The sequence below is a fragment of the Lonchura striata genome, chromosome 1 (assembly GCF_046129695.1).
Source record: "Lonchura striata isolate bLonStr1 chromosome 1, bLonStr1.mat, whole genome shotgun sequence".
In the NCBI taxonomy this organism is placed as follows: Eukaryota; Metazoa; Chordata; class Aves; order Passeriformes; family Estrildidae; genus Lonchura; species Lonchura striata.
The window spans coordinates 93,946,291-93,964,968 of NC_134603.1; the positions used below are offsets into that span (position 1 = coordinate 93,946,291).

Sequence of the window (18,678 nt, forward strand, 5' to 3'; positions counted from 1 at the left end):
TATTCACAGTTTAGCTCATAATAAAAATAAAATTAAAAAGAAACTAAAATTTGATTGCATGTAATGGCAAGAAGACAGAGTTTTAACTGGACAAGTACAAACAGAGCTACCATCCTTCAAAAGCACATTCCAGCATTTCTCAGCCTGGTAGAAGTCACATTTGTGATTTAAACAAAGACCCCAACATTTCCTCAATCACTTAACAGACTTCTTATCTCACATCCCTTCATTATCCATATGTTTAGTATTCAAAATTAAGTGCCTCTTTGCTGGATGGCATTCATAGTAAGTTTCCAATCAGAGAGATCTGCAACTGCATCCTGTCTTCCCACAATGCAGTTGTGTATCCCTCCTGCCACTCATGCATACACCAGTGATTTAGATAATGAATAAATCATGCTCATGTACTTATACTCTCAGGCAAACCAGCATTTAAAATTATCTCTGTATGAGGATCTGCACATGACTACACTCAACCTTGCCACACCAAATGCATTTTGTCTCACTGCCCCAAATAAATCTCTAAAAATGAACCAACAGCTGCATTATGAATCCACTTACAAATAGCAAAACCTTTCCACAACATTTTAATGTGCTGCGGAACTCAATACTCAACCAGTGGATCAGAAATGATGAAGACAATGCCACCAATTGATGGTTCAAAGAGAAAACGTAATTTCAGTAGCAGTCAGCCCCCAAGGTGTATACACCCTGATGCAGCCAGCTTCAGGTATGAAAGAGATACACAGCCCATGATCCACATGACAGAAGGCTCTTGACTGCACATCAATAAGGATCTTTGGGGCAGAAAATGGCAAAAATTACTTCAATCCACAAGCTTGAAGGTGGTCACCCTAATTTCTACATCCTTCCATTCTAGTTCTCCAATTACAGCTATGAAAGGTAACCTGTGTTGTTTTTTGGGGGGTGGAGGGCTGGCTTTTTGGGTTTTTTTTGTTTTGTTTTTTTAACCTAATCAAAGTGTTTCTGTAAGAAAAGGCAAAACAATAGAGATGTTTTCAAACCAGAAAGAAAAATAGCACTGCTACACAGATACCTGAAATAATGATACACCTATCATAGACTTTTGTTTCTGTAGCAGTAGAAATTCCTTGACTTTTAAGTACCTTGGACTTCCCAAATACACTCTTTGACACTTTGCTCTTTTTTCTTTTCCAGCACAATTTAAATATTGCATTGAATAGATTTAAAAGCTTTATTCTGAAAAGCTTTGTTGGTTTGTTTTTTTAGCTGGACAACAAAAAGAAAAGTCTGAAAAAAATGTGAAGCCTTTGCAGTAAAAGATGCACCATTCATTTTCAAACTTCCTAGACCATGGATCACTATGAAAATCTAACAGACCTTCTGATGCCCTCCACTGTCAAATTTTTGACTAAAAATAAAGAATACAATCTGGATCCTCGGATCAGTGAAGATCTATTTATTATGGCATGATTTATACAGCACAACTTGGAAAATACTGAATAATACAATGTTCACAACTTGGATTAATACCGGAGAAAGAGAAATCCGTTCCATCTAAACTAGCCAGGCTCTTCATTGTGACTACTCAGTTCAACTGCAGCTTCTGGAATAAATTCACCTCAGAATATTCTAGCAAAGTAATGCCGCTGCTCTTTTTTTTACCAAGGTGGATCTAGCTCAAGTGCCTCTGCTCCTGTACCAGCCTCGCTGCTCCCTGGGAGAAAGAGGGACAGCTCTCAGGCTCCTTGGGAGCCATGCTTTGCTCACAACCCTATCCATAAGTTGTAGAAGGCTTAGAAGGGTTCCTTTCCTTAGTCATTTAAGCCTTTTAAAATATTTGTTCCTTGGTGCCCAGCTAAACACTGCTATTATGACTCCCTCTCACAAGTGCTCCCAGACAAGCTGTAAAAGCTCCAAATCACTCCATAAAATAGGTTGATCCCTGGAACACTATAAATTGATTTAAATTCCTTTACATATGAGGATTTAAAAAAAGGGACTTGAAGACAGGAAGGAGCTTTTCTTTGATACTATGTCAGAGCAAAAGCACAGTATCCAAAGCTGCAGTAACATACAGAATTTTGGAGAAGTCAAACCTAAAGACACAAGTTTTCCAAGGGGAAACCCAGCATGGCACTTGATTAAAAAAAACCCCAAAACTGCAGATGTGTGGTCAGTCAGGAGTTCAAATCATCCCAAACCACAAGAGAAAAGATAAAAGTAACATCTTTTTAACAATACACCAGGAAAATTGCCAAGGTACTGAAGTATGGGAAGATGAGGAGAGGAGTATGTATTTAGATGAAAAAGAGAAAAAAAAATCTACTAATTTTTTATCACCTAGAACAAGAGTCTTTACATTTCAGGATAGAAACACTAGAATCTACAATACTGACTTTTTAAAAAATTATATATACTGTTTCAGAGGAGCAATCCTTTATCTGTAACTAGACTATTTACCTTTTTTCCATTGCATCCTAACAAAAGTTTCCATTTCCACCATAAGCATTTCAACAGAGAATGAAGATGTATCCTTAACACTTCTAGCACAAACAAGCCTGATGAGAGCATAATTTTTTCATCTAAACAACCTTGTATTGGCCTCCACTGGAACAAGGTTACTAAATTAAAGGAGCAATTCCTGTGTTTTAGCATCTGTTCCCCTTAAAATTTATGTGTAATTCAGTATAGGATATAAAATACAGTATGAAGTCTCCTTCAAATGTGTAAATATTTTTTGTTAACAACTGAAAGCTGTTCATTGACTGTCATTGGGTTTATATTGGCTCCCTCTTCTGGCTGACATGCTCAAAGTGCAACAGAGTTGAGATTTTTTAATTTCTCCCATAAATTACAGAACTACACCAAAGGCAATGGCATAGCACAGAAATAATTTCTCTCATAATCCACCCAGGAAAACTGGCCTGTTCAAATCTCACTACAGCAGTACCAAAATTGCCCTTCCAAAGTACTAACCAAAAGGAAAAAAAAGCCATACAGCACAGAAGAAAAAAAAAAATGCAATCACCAATTAGAAGAAAAACAGGAATGATGGAGGAAGTGAATACAAAAGGATATCATTTGGGGGTACTGTTTAAGAAAAACATCTCATTTTATGTTCAGAATTCTGAAGTAGATTTGGGAAGCTGTTTTTGGTTTTAACTATTTATATTAGTCAGTTTCTAACAGTACTTCTATTACATTCAGAAAATAATCACCTAAAATACTTCTAAATATATTGAAAACATGTCTAAATGTATTTTCAGATGTTCTTTGATAGCAGTCCAAAGATATTTTTTAAAAGTTCATGAGAAATTTAAGCATGAATTATTCTAACTTTTAGCAATGAGGTCATTTGGGAGATAGGAATTTCTTTAGTAGTTTAATATTTACACTCATACTAAGCTGCAGAAATGCATCAGTTACCTGCCCATCTTTGAATTATAGATTACTTCTCTTTTTAAAAAGTAATCAACCAACCATCATGAAAAAAACATATAGCCAAAAAAGCAAATGGCTCACAAGTATATCAGAAAAAAAATACTGTAAAATTGACAGACTTAATTTGTTTTTCCAGATCTTACTTCAACATACTGACTTTAACTTTGATATAAAGAATGATGCTGAAGGCTTTCATCACAGGACAGGACTTTTAACCTGGTCATGACTACAGAATTAAGTAATTGTAATGGAAAGTCACCTTTGTACATCTACATCTTTTGTATCCTGCCTAAAATTTCAACTGAAGACAAATTGACTTTTCACCCACACTTTATAAACTGAGATCAAGCATCAAATTCCTCTAAGTTCATGTCCTTATAAAATCACTCTAGGCTTTTGTTTTTCTTCCGACATCTTCTTAGGTCTGTGGTCATTTACTATGAGAAAACAGTAAATGACAAATGTAAAAAGCAAAAGAACAAGTTAGAGCAGCCAACTGACAACAGCACATAAAATTACTGTATTGGCCATAACATGAAATGTAGCTTGTAGCTCTACAAGGTACATTTCATGTTATGGCCAATACAGTAATACATGCTATGGATTGTAGGTAAGAGGTAACAGTTTTTCCCTTGGTTCCAAAGATTCTGATCCTTGGTACTTGTGCAAATTTCCTCTCACCAGAGACTGAAGCCTGATTAGGAATGAAAAGCTTGAGACAAGGGTAACAGGGCCTGACAGTAACACGTTTCTGCTCCGTGGGTTACAGCTTAAACCTGAGTATAAATAAATGAATATCAGAGTATTTCTCTCATGTAGTATTACCTCTATTTAGTCTTTGTTCCACTCAAACAGTTCCTTCTGGAATTACAAATGTGGATTATTCTGAACAGGCAATCAGAATACAAAACACAGAAACAATCCCCAATGAAATCTGAGAATCACACATTAATTTTTTTCCACAAGGCTCTTGTGATTATGACAATAAAAAGGGGTATATATGGAAACACAAACTGAAGCAAAAAAGGACGCATCAGATCATGCTCAGGTTTATAATTTTTTATGTTGTCCAATAAACAACACAACATGTCATACACCACACTGCTATTCTTTCTTCATCAGTACAGAGAGCTCTCCAACAACATCTCAATCATTTTCTTGGGGAAAAAGAAAGGAGAGAATGAATTAGACTGTTTCACACTGTATGTTTTTAGATACAACATGTCAGTGAAAACATTATTTTTTTACATATATATATATATATATATATATATATATATATATATATATATGTTATTTATATAACATCTGTTCCCAGTTATTCATATCCTATTATTAAATGTTTAGAGTAGAAAGACATAGTCTAGGACTATTTCTGAAGGACCAAAATTTCTGAAGGGGAATATTCATAAACAAGTAGTTCAATGATTAGAACAATCACATCCAAGGTTGCAGAAATTCCATCCCGCAATAATGTTGCTGTTATAATTTTGTGGCAAGTAAAATATTTCCAGCTGGATGACTGAGCTTCTGCACAAGTGAAAAAAACGTTATGAAGAACCAAAATGGTTAAAAAATGGAATTTTTTAATATAGTATTGTGCACCATATAGCCTGACTATATTCATAAATAGGTCTATGGAAAAAGAACAGCAAGCAAACGAGGCTGGGTAAGTCTGCAATATTTCCAGTTTGTGGTTACCAAAGAAGCAGCTGCAGGCTGGGTTCAGCACCACACAGCTCTCAGGACACCTGCAGAGGCAGGCATGAGTTTGCAATGGAACAAGTGGCAGCCGCACAGGGTGGCAAAGCGCAGCGCAGGCAGCACAAGCCCCTTCCATCACAGAGAAAAGCTGTGCTCTATGATTACCTTAGCTTTCCCTCAGGCATCCAAAGGCACCAGGCTTCTCTGCCAAGCTCCTGTCACCCGTTGGCAAGCATGTTAAGAATGGTCTACATCTCAGTATTATTAGAATAAGCGAGTTTTAGTTATAGAACTGTGAATTTGGCAGTATTACTACAAGCATACACAAATTATACAAATCAATTACTATTTGGAAAACAACCTGGCTTATATTTACCGCTGATCAATGATGCAGCAGAGTACTTAATGACACCCAGGCATTTGCAGAACATGCAAGCTGTGCCAACAAAACACATAAACTTAAAAGTCCTGGACATCAACCTAGAGCTTTCAGCTGATGCCTCTGGACTCTGATGGGTTTGCTGTGTATGCACCACCCATACATAACTACTGGCTGCAACAGGCGAATTCTTCAGTGCAGCTTTAGGATGAGATGAAGAATTCCTTAGAAAATGACATTCATTTATAGCCAGTTGGCACTATTAAAAGAAACGACGACAGTGAAAACTGTACTTTGGAAGTAGCTGAAACAACTCACATTCAAGGAGTCCTTCAAGAATTAATTTGATAGAGTCTTTGGTAAAGCTATCTCACCAGAAGAGAGTTGTGACAAAAATAGAATTGAGTTGTGCAGATCATTAACTGAACAAGTTTTTTAATTTCAGATTATGTTTCACTTTGCTAGCTTTCAATAATATTGTCTTTCCATTTTTTCACATTTTCCTCAGGAATTTTATAGTTGTTTTCAAATTCAACACTTTGTCTACATTTTTCACACATTAAAAATATTGCTACATGATAAATAACTCTATCAATGAGCAACATAACATTGTGGCTGTAACATGCTTACTTGCACAAACCTTGTTTACATGGATGAAGTTTGCTTATAGCAAACACAAGACCAAGCAACTTACCCAAAATGTTTTTCACCCCAGCTAGAGAACTCATACCTCATGGCAGGAGAAGAGGCGCACTCCCTCCATCTGATGGAAGACGGGGTAGTGGGTGTTGTCAATCGTGTCTCGGCGGTAGACATCTCCCACTGCCAGAAAAGCATCTAGGCCAGAGCGTATCAAGTCCCACTGATGAGCTGATGTATGTGCTCTTAGCATGTGGTCTCGATTCAAGTAATAGTTATCCTCTTTCCTTCTGCTGGCATGGTTTGGTGGGATAAGTAAACTATCAAAATTCTGCTGGACTGTAACCACCGGAGAAAGACCATCATACACAGAAAAGAGTGGAGTCCCGCGGCGTCCTAGGTAATGTTTGTAGAAGTGCTCCTTCACCTGCTCCTTGATTAGCCACAAAGGGTGATGTTTTCTGTTGTGCAAGTTCTTCCCCACCTTGGAAAGAATCTTGTCTGTGACATTGCTGTAGTCATCTTGAGGATAAGATTTACCAAGCAGTTCCACAGTATTTGAGCAGGGTGAACTTGCAGCAAAATCTGAAGGTACAGACTTGGATGAAGAATGCCTTGAATGGGTGGGAATTCCTCTTACTTTTACTTTTGATGATAAAGCTGTTTTAGAATACTTCGCTACTCTCATGAATTTCCAGAGCATTGCCATTGCAAATGTTTTATGATCTAGAGAAAAAAAGGAATTAAAAATATTTGAGTTAGGAACTGCAATGTTGCTGCAGGAATTGCTATTATCTTAGGGATAGACAAATCCAAATGTCTGCTTGATTAGCATGATAAAGTTCCCATTATAAACCACTCTTCTGACTTCAGAGGATGGAAAATACCCTTGTGGCCAAATTTCAGCTAGGGTATTTTATTCAGTTTTCAGGCTTCTGCATGACTGCATCAGTATTAATGACTCTAGACCTAGCCTGAACCCCATTCCAGATGATGCTCTTTAAAGATGAATAAACATCAGGCCTTCTTTGAAACAATATTTTTCATTCAATTAAAACATGTGGCAATAACTTAATATTACTTAAGAGAAACTCAGAAACTTAACAGTGCCCTTCAGCAGTCAGAACTCGCTTACAATAAGCAATTAACTTATTGCTGTATAATCTCCTCCATTAGCAGAAGCTGTTCCACATCTACCTGATGCATGTGGCATGCACTATGCAATCATCACTAATTCTTATTTAATACCAAACAAGGTTAAACCAGTTCAACCTTTCAAACTACTGAACCACTACAAAAAAACAGATGGCCAGACAAGTCATATATTTATACATAAACAGCTTATTAATTTCACATGAGTATTGCACAAGATTCACCATAAAGACTCCATGAAGTCAGAACCAAGGTTAGGGTTTTGCAGTGATCACAAAGCCCTTTTTCCATATGTTTTCCAGGATGGCTATTTGCACAGCTTCCACAGCTGTACAGGGGAGGCAGTCTTGTCAGACACCAGGAAAGCAAAGTGATGAGATTCTTCAAGTTGTCTGATGCAAAGAACTCATTTCCCATCAAAGGGTCATCTTTACACATCCTACCTGTTCACAAACAGGCTTTGTGCTTCATGTGTACACAGCTGCATTCTCTGTAGAGTTCAAAGATAATTCTAAAACCAAAGATGTTTGAGAGTGATAAACCTTTCAGTCACTGCATATGCATAAGCCCATTCTGAATGAAAAATTACTTGAAAATCTGTAGTTGGGTTTTAGAGATATTAGCAAAGATCCCAGTAAAATAATCAAGCATTAAAATTTGCTTGTTATGGAATGGGAAAACAGAGGCATTAGAAGTTAAGAGACCAGGGAAATGTATCTACTATAAACTGGCTTATATTTCTCTATGAACCAAGAATTACAGGGCCACAGGTTTTCTGAGTGAAAGAACTTTCTGTGAAAGTCATCTTAAAGAACTCGGGGAAGAAAGGGCATAAGCAACAATAAACACACCACAGTCTTCAAGGGATACAGTCTTTAGGATTACAGTATCTGGCTAGCTTTCCATAGGAACATAAGGAAAATAAGTGTAAGTAACAAAATAAACAAGGTGAGACTATTTTTCATATTCTCACGCTTCAAAATATGTATGCAAATGAACAGACATACTAGAATACAGAGTCCCAGAAAAAACAAATCTGTAAAAGGTAATAAGTATGGTCACATTTGGCTTTCTTTCTTCTGACTTATCTCTAGAAGTTTTCCATTGGTCTATTTCCTCAAATCATTGTATCTCAATCAATCAAAATAAAAGCAAGTTAAACCTGGTGGGGAAGTGTAAGATTACTGAATATTTTGTTTAATCCTTTTTCTGTCCAAGTATCTTTAGAAATAAATAACAGCTTATTTTATATAATAACAGCTATAAATTTTATCTAGTTTTGAAACTTTAAGGATGACTGCCTTTGGCGGGGCCAGGGGCAGTTAAGAGTTTACAAAACTATTTCATCAAATTAGCTCTTGATCATTACTGAGAATGTTCTCCAATAAATGAATTCACACAGAGATCTGAAAACACTCTGATAGAGGCTAAGCAAGGGATAGCCTTTACATTTTGAAAAGAGACCCCATTTTCCTGAAACATACGTTCTCCTTCATGGAAAGTGAGTTCTCATTTTCAAACAGCTGCTTGAAATACCCAGTCCTAGTCAGATAATGAATTCAGCTTCCCTTAAGTAAATATCACCATCTGCCCATACATTTATTTTTCTAAAAACTTCAATTCAAAACTTACACATAACCATAATGCACAAAAAAACTCCCATAACTTTATCGTGATTCTTGTGGAGTTTGCTGCTTTCTTAAATATCATTCCTCTGAGAATCAGACAACCATATGAGAAGCTTAACTTTCACATAAACAGTTTTTATGATTGTAAATTTATGGAAAAATAAATAAGAAGTACACCAGAAGTACTGGGGGGGGGAGGGGGGGGGGTTCTTGTTTAAGACTCATTATTTTTAAGGGAGACTCTAGTATATACATCTTTAAGGGCTTACCCAATTATATTTCAATATTTGCAATGAGGAAGCATGCTATCAGTTTCTGATAGTACAGAAAAACTATCTTTTTTCTAAGCAAGTGATATATACTCACAAACTTGTACAGGAGAAAAACCTCCAGTGAACTTGTATCAGAGTTTTCCTTCTAACATTATGCCTGTGCCTTAAATAGTTGAACAGCATTATTACCTGCATTATTATTCTAATTAAAAGCAAAATTTGAGCAGTAAATAATGTGAGCAGTAAGAAAAATGGTAGTTTTTAGATGAGTTATCCAATGGCCAAATACTGCAAAAAACAGCAAGCAAGCACTAAATGTGCCCCTAACATGGTATCACACAGAGTTCCAGAAACACAGAAGTCCTACACCAAGACTCTGCTGCCTCCCTCTCTCACCACAGAGTCACGTATTCCTTTCAGAATCGTTACAGAAAAATTGTATTGGATTTAGTTGAACTCAGCTGGTGATAAGTTACTTTTGGGCAAAGAAACCACAGAAGAAAGTAAAATATGTTTACACTCTGCAGACTGTACACAAAATCTTCAAAGTAATGTTTACCAAGGCAGAGAGCAACACTGGAAAATAAAGACATCTCTTTACCTTTCTTCTAGCAATAAATACCTGGTGTTAAGAACACACTAATTACTCTCTTATAATAAACAGAAATTTATGCATTTATGTTTATTTATTTCTATGTTTATCTAAATGTCTGGAAAAGCAGTTTAAATGTATCTTTTTCAACCTTTATTTCCACCATGCTTTCCATTTGGCAGGGAAACAAACTGTTTTCTGTGCACACTGACAAAACCTGAATCCCACAGCAAGGCCTGCCAGTTAGCTAACAAGAACAGCGAGCCAAACAGCAGCTGCAGGTCCTGTAGCTGAAAACAAATACATAAATGGGAAATAGCCATTGAGCAACCACCACTGGCTTCTATGATCCAAAGATGGCAAAGCCCTCCACAAGCATCACCAGCAAGTCCTGCATTCTGGGTTTGACAGTGGCTCTGGCTCCCAGCTGGGAGCCAACACAGGGCTTTGGATGCAGACGCAGGGCTTTGGAAACAGGCTGTTCTGCTGGCAGCTCTTTGTGGGGCTTCTCAAAGCTCTGCAGGTGTATGCAAGCACCAGGCCCAACACCTCCTATTACACATGTCCCCAGCCAGACAGCACCACTGATACATTCCAGGGCACCGCAGCTGCTCCATGGGCTCAGGCTGCTGGACCTCAATCTCCATACTGAGATGTCTACTCCAGCTCTAGTCTTGGATAGGAATGACATCATACATTACGTTATGCCAATACGCCTGGAACTATGCCTGCACCTAGCTCATGCTTTTGAGCAACTCCAAGGCAGACCACAGGACAGGAGGTGGCATCCACACCACCCAGGGGTGAAGGCATAAGAACAACTCTGTCCATGCTGTGCATAGACCTGACACCAGTACGACCACACCTGCCAACATCAGTCCTGTATCACAAACCCTGCGACACTTCTACAGCAGTTTCAACTGATGGGCAAAGCTCCTTCCCCCTCCACAGAAAACCAACCATTCCCCATGCAGCAGCCCAGCAGACATTACACATGCTGAAGTACACCACAGTCAGGAGTCTGACAACAGTGAAATAGCAGACAGAATACATCAGAAAAAAAATACCACAGTTTTGAAGCACATGCAAAAGGCAGCTTGATTCGATAAGGGACCATACTGCTGTTCTGTTAAGGAATGTACTTTCATGTCTAAATCCAGGTTTCCGTGTCATAGTGCAGCAAGGATTAAGACAGCATTATCACAGCTGCAATGGTATTTGTCACAATTCTTCACTACCCAGCTGAGGCTTAGGAAAGAATCACAGACTCAGTGAAATTCCTCCTTACACCTGCTTTGAAAAAGGACGAGAAAAGAGGGGCAATTTAGCACAATGAAAGGAGACAGTGCTGTGCATCAACATTGTTTTATTCACTCACCTCCCCTGTAAAAGTGGAAGAGGGAGAATGCTCCTGTTTGAGCAAACTGGAGCCCAAATGGGCCAGCTTGTGGGGCCATTTGCTCAGTATTGGCATCTGTGAGCCAAGGGCACCCTCGCTTCTGCTGACCGCTTTTCTCTCTGCCCTGTGCTTTTTACAGCTTATGGCTGCAGAAACACAGATGGGCTACTGCATACATAAACCCAAGTACATGACGGGTTTGAAACCAAAATTCTACAAAGATGAGAGTCTGTCTCCTATCCAAGAATAGCTAATTAATGCAAGACTCTGAAGTGCCATGGAAAATGTTAGAAAAGTTGGGCTGCCACCATTTTGTGATGTGACAGCTTTTATCTACCGTATGTGTGGGGAGGGGAGTTCAACCAACATAGCATATGTTAAAACAAAAATTATAAACATATGTTAGGCTGCTAAAATTGGACATTTACCAGTCTGCTTAGCAATTTAGCTAAGCATTGAATTTTAGTTTTGAAAACTGTGTAGGCATACAGCAGCAAATATCATTGTATTGCCATGACGGTATCTGCCTTGCATAGGATAAATTATTTTGCATGCAAATCTAATAACAAGCTTGGATTTTTTAATGCTCATTTTTAAATGATGATACATTGTTGCACACCAGAACAGACTTCTACTGAGCATGCTGAATTTATATAAAACACACAGACTTCTGAAATAGCCCTACAGATAAATTAGAATGGATCCATTTTAGAAGCTGACCTTCCAAGGGCAGAATATTATCAGATATCCCTGATGATAGCTAAACACCATTAAAATACTTCATGAACTACAAAGCACTGGCAAGATAACACACCTTTCAAGTATTTGGCTCCTAATTTTTTCATGTACTTGGAGTTCATCTAGTTAATAATCTGTCAGTAAGTTCCAGAAACACACAGAATAACTTTTTATTCTTGTTATTTTGTTATTTTTCTTGACTGAAGCAAAAATATGTCATAAGCTGGCTGGCTGTCTGCTCTCTAATGGTGATACATTAATCACGATGCCACCTTCGGCAACATTCTGAGGCTTGCAAGATTGAGAGAGAAAACTAAAAAACCCTTTCTGGGACAAGGCATGATCCTGCTTTCTCTCAGTGCTACATATAAGACCTTCTTAAATATGAAAGGTATTAACAACCATGCTCCTTTTCCACTAATGCAGAAGATGCTGATTGTCTGAACAAAGGCCAGCACATCTCATGGCCTGTCTTACACACATGAGCACCTGGAGGCAAGCACAGAAAATATGGTCCACACTGCTGAGAAACATCCTCAACTACCTGCACCACTCCCTCAGGACTGCAAGACGGGCCAAGATAACCACAGTGAGCAGCAAGTCTTTGGAGAAGGGAATGCACCTCTGGGCAAGCACCCATTTCAAAATGTCATGCATCATCCCTTGAGTCCACTCATCATCCAGCTGCAGGCGAGATATTGCAAATTATGACAAAATGCTATCCCACTGCAACAAGTTTCAGTGCCCCAAGCAGGCCTCCAAAGGCTGCTGCAGGCTCTGGTTTCCTGCTAAACAGTGTCACTCCAGGATTGTTCAGGTTCATCTGTAAGTCTCCCACTTACTAAAAGGATAATGCTTCCAGACACATGATTCAAGGCAAGTAAAATGCATTTCAGTAGCCAAAAGACTTGTGAACTCTGTAGCTGTGCTGCCAGCTGGTATGAGACCATTTCAAAGACTCATATAATCAGATTTTAAGACAAGTTATAGTGAATTTGTTTTAAGCAATTTAGTAGAGTATCCACCCACTGGATTTGTGATTAGCAAACTAATCGGGTATATGAAATTGCTGAATTATTGAGACAGTATATAATTTTTCAAAAGAAATGTATACAGCATAAATGACATTAGGAGTTAAAGACCAAAAGGAAACAAATTCAGACTTCTGGATATGTGGAAAGGTACCAAACTCTAACGTGCAAAATTCAGAAGTATAAGGTGAAAAGCCTGTTTACACTATTTTCATTTGGACTTAAAAACAAACTAATAAAAATAAAATAAGCAAATTCTGAGGAAAGAAACTATGGTTAAAAAAAGTAATTATATATATGCATGACAGAAGATTAAACTAAGGAACATAACCAGAAAAAATCTGGTTTTCTTTCATTTATACACTAATTTTTTTTCCACAAACTAGAGTTTGTTATTTACTGAAGAAATGTCAATAAGGCCCTTTAGTGATAACTTTCAATAGTGCATGATGATTAAGGCACACAGAACTACTAAAAATTAAACAACTATGAACCAATCTCCTGCCAGCATTCCTGTGTTCTGCCTTACCTCCACAACGAGACAAAACAGCTAATAGTCAACTCCATATTTTAAGAGAAAATCCTCATTACACAAACATATTTTGAATATATTACATTATAAACTATAGACTGAAAAGGCAATGCAGAAATTGTTCTTCAGTATTCTCAAATGTGTCTACTGCCTTTAAATACATCCATTTTTCAAGGAATGCAATCTGAAAAAGCACTACCTTTGGCTGCTGAGGGAATATTCTTTTACCAATGTCTTGAAAATATTGCCAAATAGCTTTCTGCATTTGTAAATAACTGTCAGATGAAAGGGACAGAGACACTTAAATACCTATAAAGTCCTCACTGCAAGATTATCACTATTTCTTCTGCCTTTTTTCTTTCAGTATCTGCAACTCATTATCTGTATTTTTGACAGATGCATGCACCACCAAGAATTTTACTCCTATAGAGTTTCATATGAGTAAAAATAAATTTGTTTTGAAATTAAATATTAGCAGTATTTATGTGTAGTAGGGTACTTTCTTAGTTCTCACCAATTAGTTTCACCATTTGGGCATAATAAAGACTTTAGAGACCTTATCCCGCCTTAACAGGAAGAGGGAATAACACCTTTTTTACAAAAAGAAGGGGACACATGCAGACTTGGTAACAGTGGAAAAGACAGCAAGGGAAACCAAATTATTTAGATGAAACTTACTGAGGAGGCAGCTAATATGAATCACTAAGTTTATCCACAAATGAGAAAGTCTTCAGCTTTACCTGCTGTATCCCCATAGTACTGATTCTAATTCCATTCTTCTGGAGAACTGGGGAAATCTATGACTTAGCACAGATCTCCAGATGTTCTCCTTAGTAATACCCTAGTCAGCATGGTATAGTTAGAATAATTTAAGTATTACTATAAAATAGCAAGCACAATTAGTATTTTAGACCTAGGAGTTATTTCATGGTTGTAATAGGCATGTAACCAACAATATTTAAAACAAATGAGGCTTTCTGAGAATGCTTCAACCCTAAGCAGCAGCAGGAATATTGTAAGTTTTGTGTCATATCAGTTTTCTGTCACATCAAGCTTTAAAGGATCAGTTTCACAAATTTGCTATCATCTTAAGCCAAAATGGCACCAGAGATCCACACCTCAGACCTAGCTGTGATATGAACTTGGTTTCAACTCAAACTCTAACTCAGCTGTGATATCATTCCTTGGTCTGTCTCTGTTACAGAAATAATGAAAGTGTGAACAGACAGAGCCTTTATCATGACTATGTATATTACAACAGCCAATCAAAAAAAAAAAAAAAAAAAAAAAAAAAGAGACAAATATCTCTACGGATTTCCCTTCAGAATCAGTAAGTCTCACAGACTTCAGGATGGATAAAGAACAGAATATGTGGATGTTTGTAGTGGAGACTCCACTGCAGTACAGCACCTCCTGGTTGGAAAATGCATGGTCACGTGTACAAATAAGTCATCTCTAGTTTGAACTGCACCATCTTCATTTATCTGTCATGGGCTCTGACAAAGCATTTAGAAAAAGATTAGAAGGCTCCTAAGGAAGGAACTACATTTCCCTGCCTGGGGCATACCACTTGTCTGAGGTTGGTAGGAACAGGCCTGAAATATTAATGAGTAAGCCATTTGTCAAGAAAATTATGCAAGAAAACTTGGCAGCCATACTAAGGGGTTTGCAATAAGATACCAAGCTAGGGCAATGCACACTAAGTACTTGAAAGAGAAAATGGGAAGGAAAAAAAAAATTTAAGTCACTTTATTTGCCTATCCACATTCATAAGCTTTGGAAAAAAAACCAGTAAATTAATGAGTAAGTAAAATATCACACTCAGTAATAACAGGTACTAACTTCTAAAAGGGACTATGGGCTGCTCTAGATCTAGAATTCATGTTTTCAGGTATTGATTCCTTCACGACATTGCTGCTAGTGACATTCTTTGCAAATAAACTTGCTTACCAGGTAGCATGTGTGCTAAAAGGTGTTGTCATGACAGAAGCCACTTAATTATTGAAAATTCACATATGTAAATGGGAAAAAAAAACAATTTCCACAAGGGAAAGACATACAAAACCAAAAAAGCACTCTCATCTTGAGGTTTCCTCACAAATCATAGTGAACAAAAGAAAAGACAAAATTGTAACCACTCTGTCAAATCAAATGTTAAAATCTATACTCTCTCAACAGACTGAGGACCTAAATCACCTCCAGGAGTTTCCAAGTATCATTTCTCCTTAAGAGGAACTTGCAAAAGAAAAATATTTAAAGCACTTCAGTCAGACTCCATGTTTTGTATTTCTTTTTAATTTTTATATATTGATAACGTAAATATGTTTTAGAGCCAGGTACACTATAATTTTATATAGCACTCTTTATATAATAAATTTGAAGGCTTCGCTTTTAAGTAGACAGTGCTAGTTTTGACTGTAAGCAAACCTGAAAAGCATCCAAAGCCTCACAGTATATTAAAAAGGAATCTAAAATTTGCATTAAATAAGATAATTGTCAAATAAAGCAAATTAATAATTTATTTTGGTTTACCAAAACATAGCCATAGCCAACATTGCCAAATGTTAAACATGTCCAGCACTGTGATCCATAGGTTTAATCACTATTGACACCAATTGGACTCACTGACATACCCAGAACAGTGTGATGCAGCAGCATTTAGACTTCCATTAAGGAGCACTCTGCTTTTCCAAAGCATATCTCTACATAGAATCTCAAAGTGCTTTTCAGCCATTAACCAGTTAAGCTCTACACTATGCCCATGGGAAAAGTACTGCATTATTTATACCCATTAGTGAAGCAGCTCCCAAATCAAAAGCACTGTCTTTCAACATCCTGGCTTTCACCTCTTTTTTCTACAAATTGTTTTGACTATATTGCCATTTTTCTCTGTGTTTGGAAACTTTTGTTGTTTGCAATATCATTTTATCAACAGTTTAACGAGTGTAACTGCTACTGTGAACAGAATCAAAATGTTTTGAGAGCAGCTTGCCAGAACTGCCCATTAGGAACCATTCTAAACAACTTGGAAATAGTGAGACATTCCCATTGAAACTATCTTCTCTTTGAATGCACAGATTTTTAAGGTTCAAACCAACATTCCTTGAGCAAGAATTACAGAGTCATTGCTCTGCTTGTATTGTGCCTCGAACTTCAATGCTATTGCAATTACAGTTATGTAACTAGTTTCATAAGGAGAGATCAGCTGTAGAGGTAGAAGACATTCAGGGAAGATGATATAGAGAAGGTATGTAAATGAAGCTTTATTGAGGCAAACAGGGAAATGCAAAACCAGGTGGACTGACCATTGCTGCTGTACCTGCTCCATGCCAGGGCTGGCCTAACACCCAGCATGGCATTCACAAATTAATTGTCATCTTCTAGTCAGGATTTCACCTTTGGTCACTAGGTTTATCAAATCCAAGGACAGCATTTACTTCAATAAAGAAATTATATCACAGAAGCACAGAATTAAGGTTGGCAGCCTGTTCCAGTGCTCTGCCACCTGAAATGTAAAGAAGTCCTTCCTCATGTTGAAATGGAACTTCTTGTATTTTATTTTATGGCCACTGCTCCTCATCCTGTCATTGGGCAACACTGAAAAGAGTCTGGCACCATCCTCTTGGCACCCATCTTTTTGATTCTTTATATGCACTAAAGAGATACCCTCTCAGTCTTTTCTTCTCTGGACTAAACAGGCCCAGCTCCCACCATCTGTCCTCACGAGATGTTCCAGACTCCAAATCATCTTTGCAGCACTCCACTGGAACCTCTCCAGGAGCTCCTTGTCTTTCCTGTACTGAGGAGCCCAGAAATGCCCACAGACTCCAAATGCAGCCTCAACAGAGCTGAGCAGAGGGGCAGAATCACTTCCCTCCACCTGCTGGCCACATTCTTCCCAATGCACTCCAGGATGCCATTGGCCCTCCTAGGGTGGAGAAGAGCACTGCTGAGGGTACTGTTGGCTCATGGTCAACTTGTCATCTACCAAACTCTGTTGGTGACCTCTTCTGGGGAAGTTCCACACTGTACCTAACCCTGCTGCTGCTTTTGCCTCATATTTTACAGAGCAAATCATGTCAGCCTCCCAGTCCAGCCAGGGAAAAGAATATTATATAGGGGTTTGTCTCTCCTGTATCACTTGTGAGAACTAACAGTCATCTGAGATTCAAACACAACACATTACAAGATCCAAGGCAAGCAATTAAGAGTCTTTTAGTAATATTTACCAGTGAAAACCTGGCCAAAAACCACAGCACACTATCAGCATTATGATTTGGCTCTACAGGGGCCAAAATGCTTGGTGCCAGCCTGGCACAGCAGCCAACATTTGCTGAAGAGTTTTGCAAAACCTGCTCAGCAGAGCTCACACAAAGCCCACAACAACTTCAGAGTAAAGGAAAAAGAAAGCAAATCTCACCAATGTCACAAAACAGCCAGAGGATGTATACTACACCATGTATTGCTACCACTACAGTAGCCCTTGAATCCAGGAAGACTAAAGACAAAAAATGAAGCTACAGCACAGGAAAGGGAAATTCTCATGCCTGGTGCTGCCAGCATAGGCAATCAGAAAGAAATGTGAGGTCAGTAGCGACAGGATCCACGTATTAGTGATAAATACTCCTACATTATAATCTTTACAATGACCAGTAGGCAGAGAAAAAGCAAACCCACAGTGTAATTTAAAAGCATTATAATATGCTTAGAAACCAAATCATTATTGAACAGAGATGTAGGTCTCAATGTACAATAAGGTAGGAAATAATGACTTGCTGAGGCCAGAATCAACTACATGAGGACCTGAGAAGGCCACAATGAATTAGCTTTATGGTAAAAAGGTATGGCCTCAACCCCTCTCTCCCCCAAATAAATAAAAAACCAAAAGATTACTACTATAGTAAGCTGCAGGTAAGGAAAATCAGGTTTTATTCAGCAAAGAAAAACACAATCAGCATCTACACAACAGCTAACTCAGCCACAGATTAATGATGTGTGCCAACATTTTTTCACTATAAAACTTTCTTATTACCTTCCTGGAATTCTAGGGACCACTGTCCAGAGCTAATAAATAAAAATGATAGTTCAAAATTATTTCCTTCTTAGTATCTGCTAGCTCAAAGGTACAATTTCCCAAGTATAGGCTACCATGTGAGCAACATAGGGATTGACTGTTTTTATTTTGG

The 18,678-nt window shown here is 37.9% G+C and overlaps 1 protein-coding gene across 3 annotated transcripts in view; it reads right to left on the reverse strand.

Moving 5' to 3' along the window:
• Positions 1-18,678, reverse strand: part of FARS2 (phenylalanyl-tRNA synthetase 2, mitochondrial) — a 229,318-nt gene that overhangs the window by 169,253 nt on the left and 41,387 nt on the right. For all 3 annotated transcript variants that reach the window (XM_021534747.2, XM_031503941.2, XM_031503942.2), the window contains exon 2: positions 6,240-6,874. In XM_021534747.2, coding sequence (XP_021390422.1) covers positions 6,240-6,857 — 618 coding nt within the window. In that variant the 5' untranslated portion in view covers positions 6,858-6,874. The remainder of the gene's footprint in view (positions 1-6,239; positions 6,875-18,678) is intronic.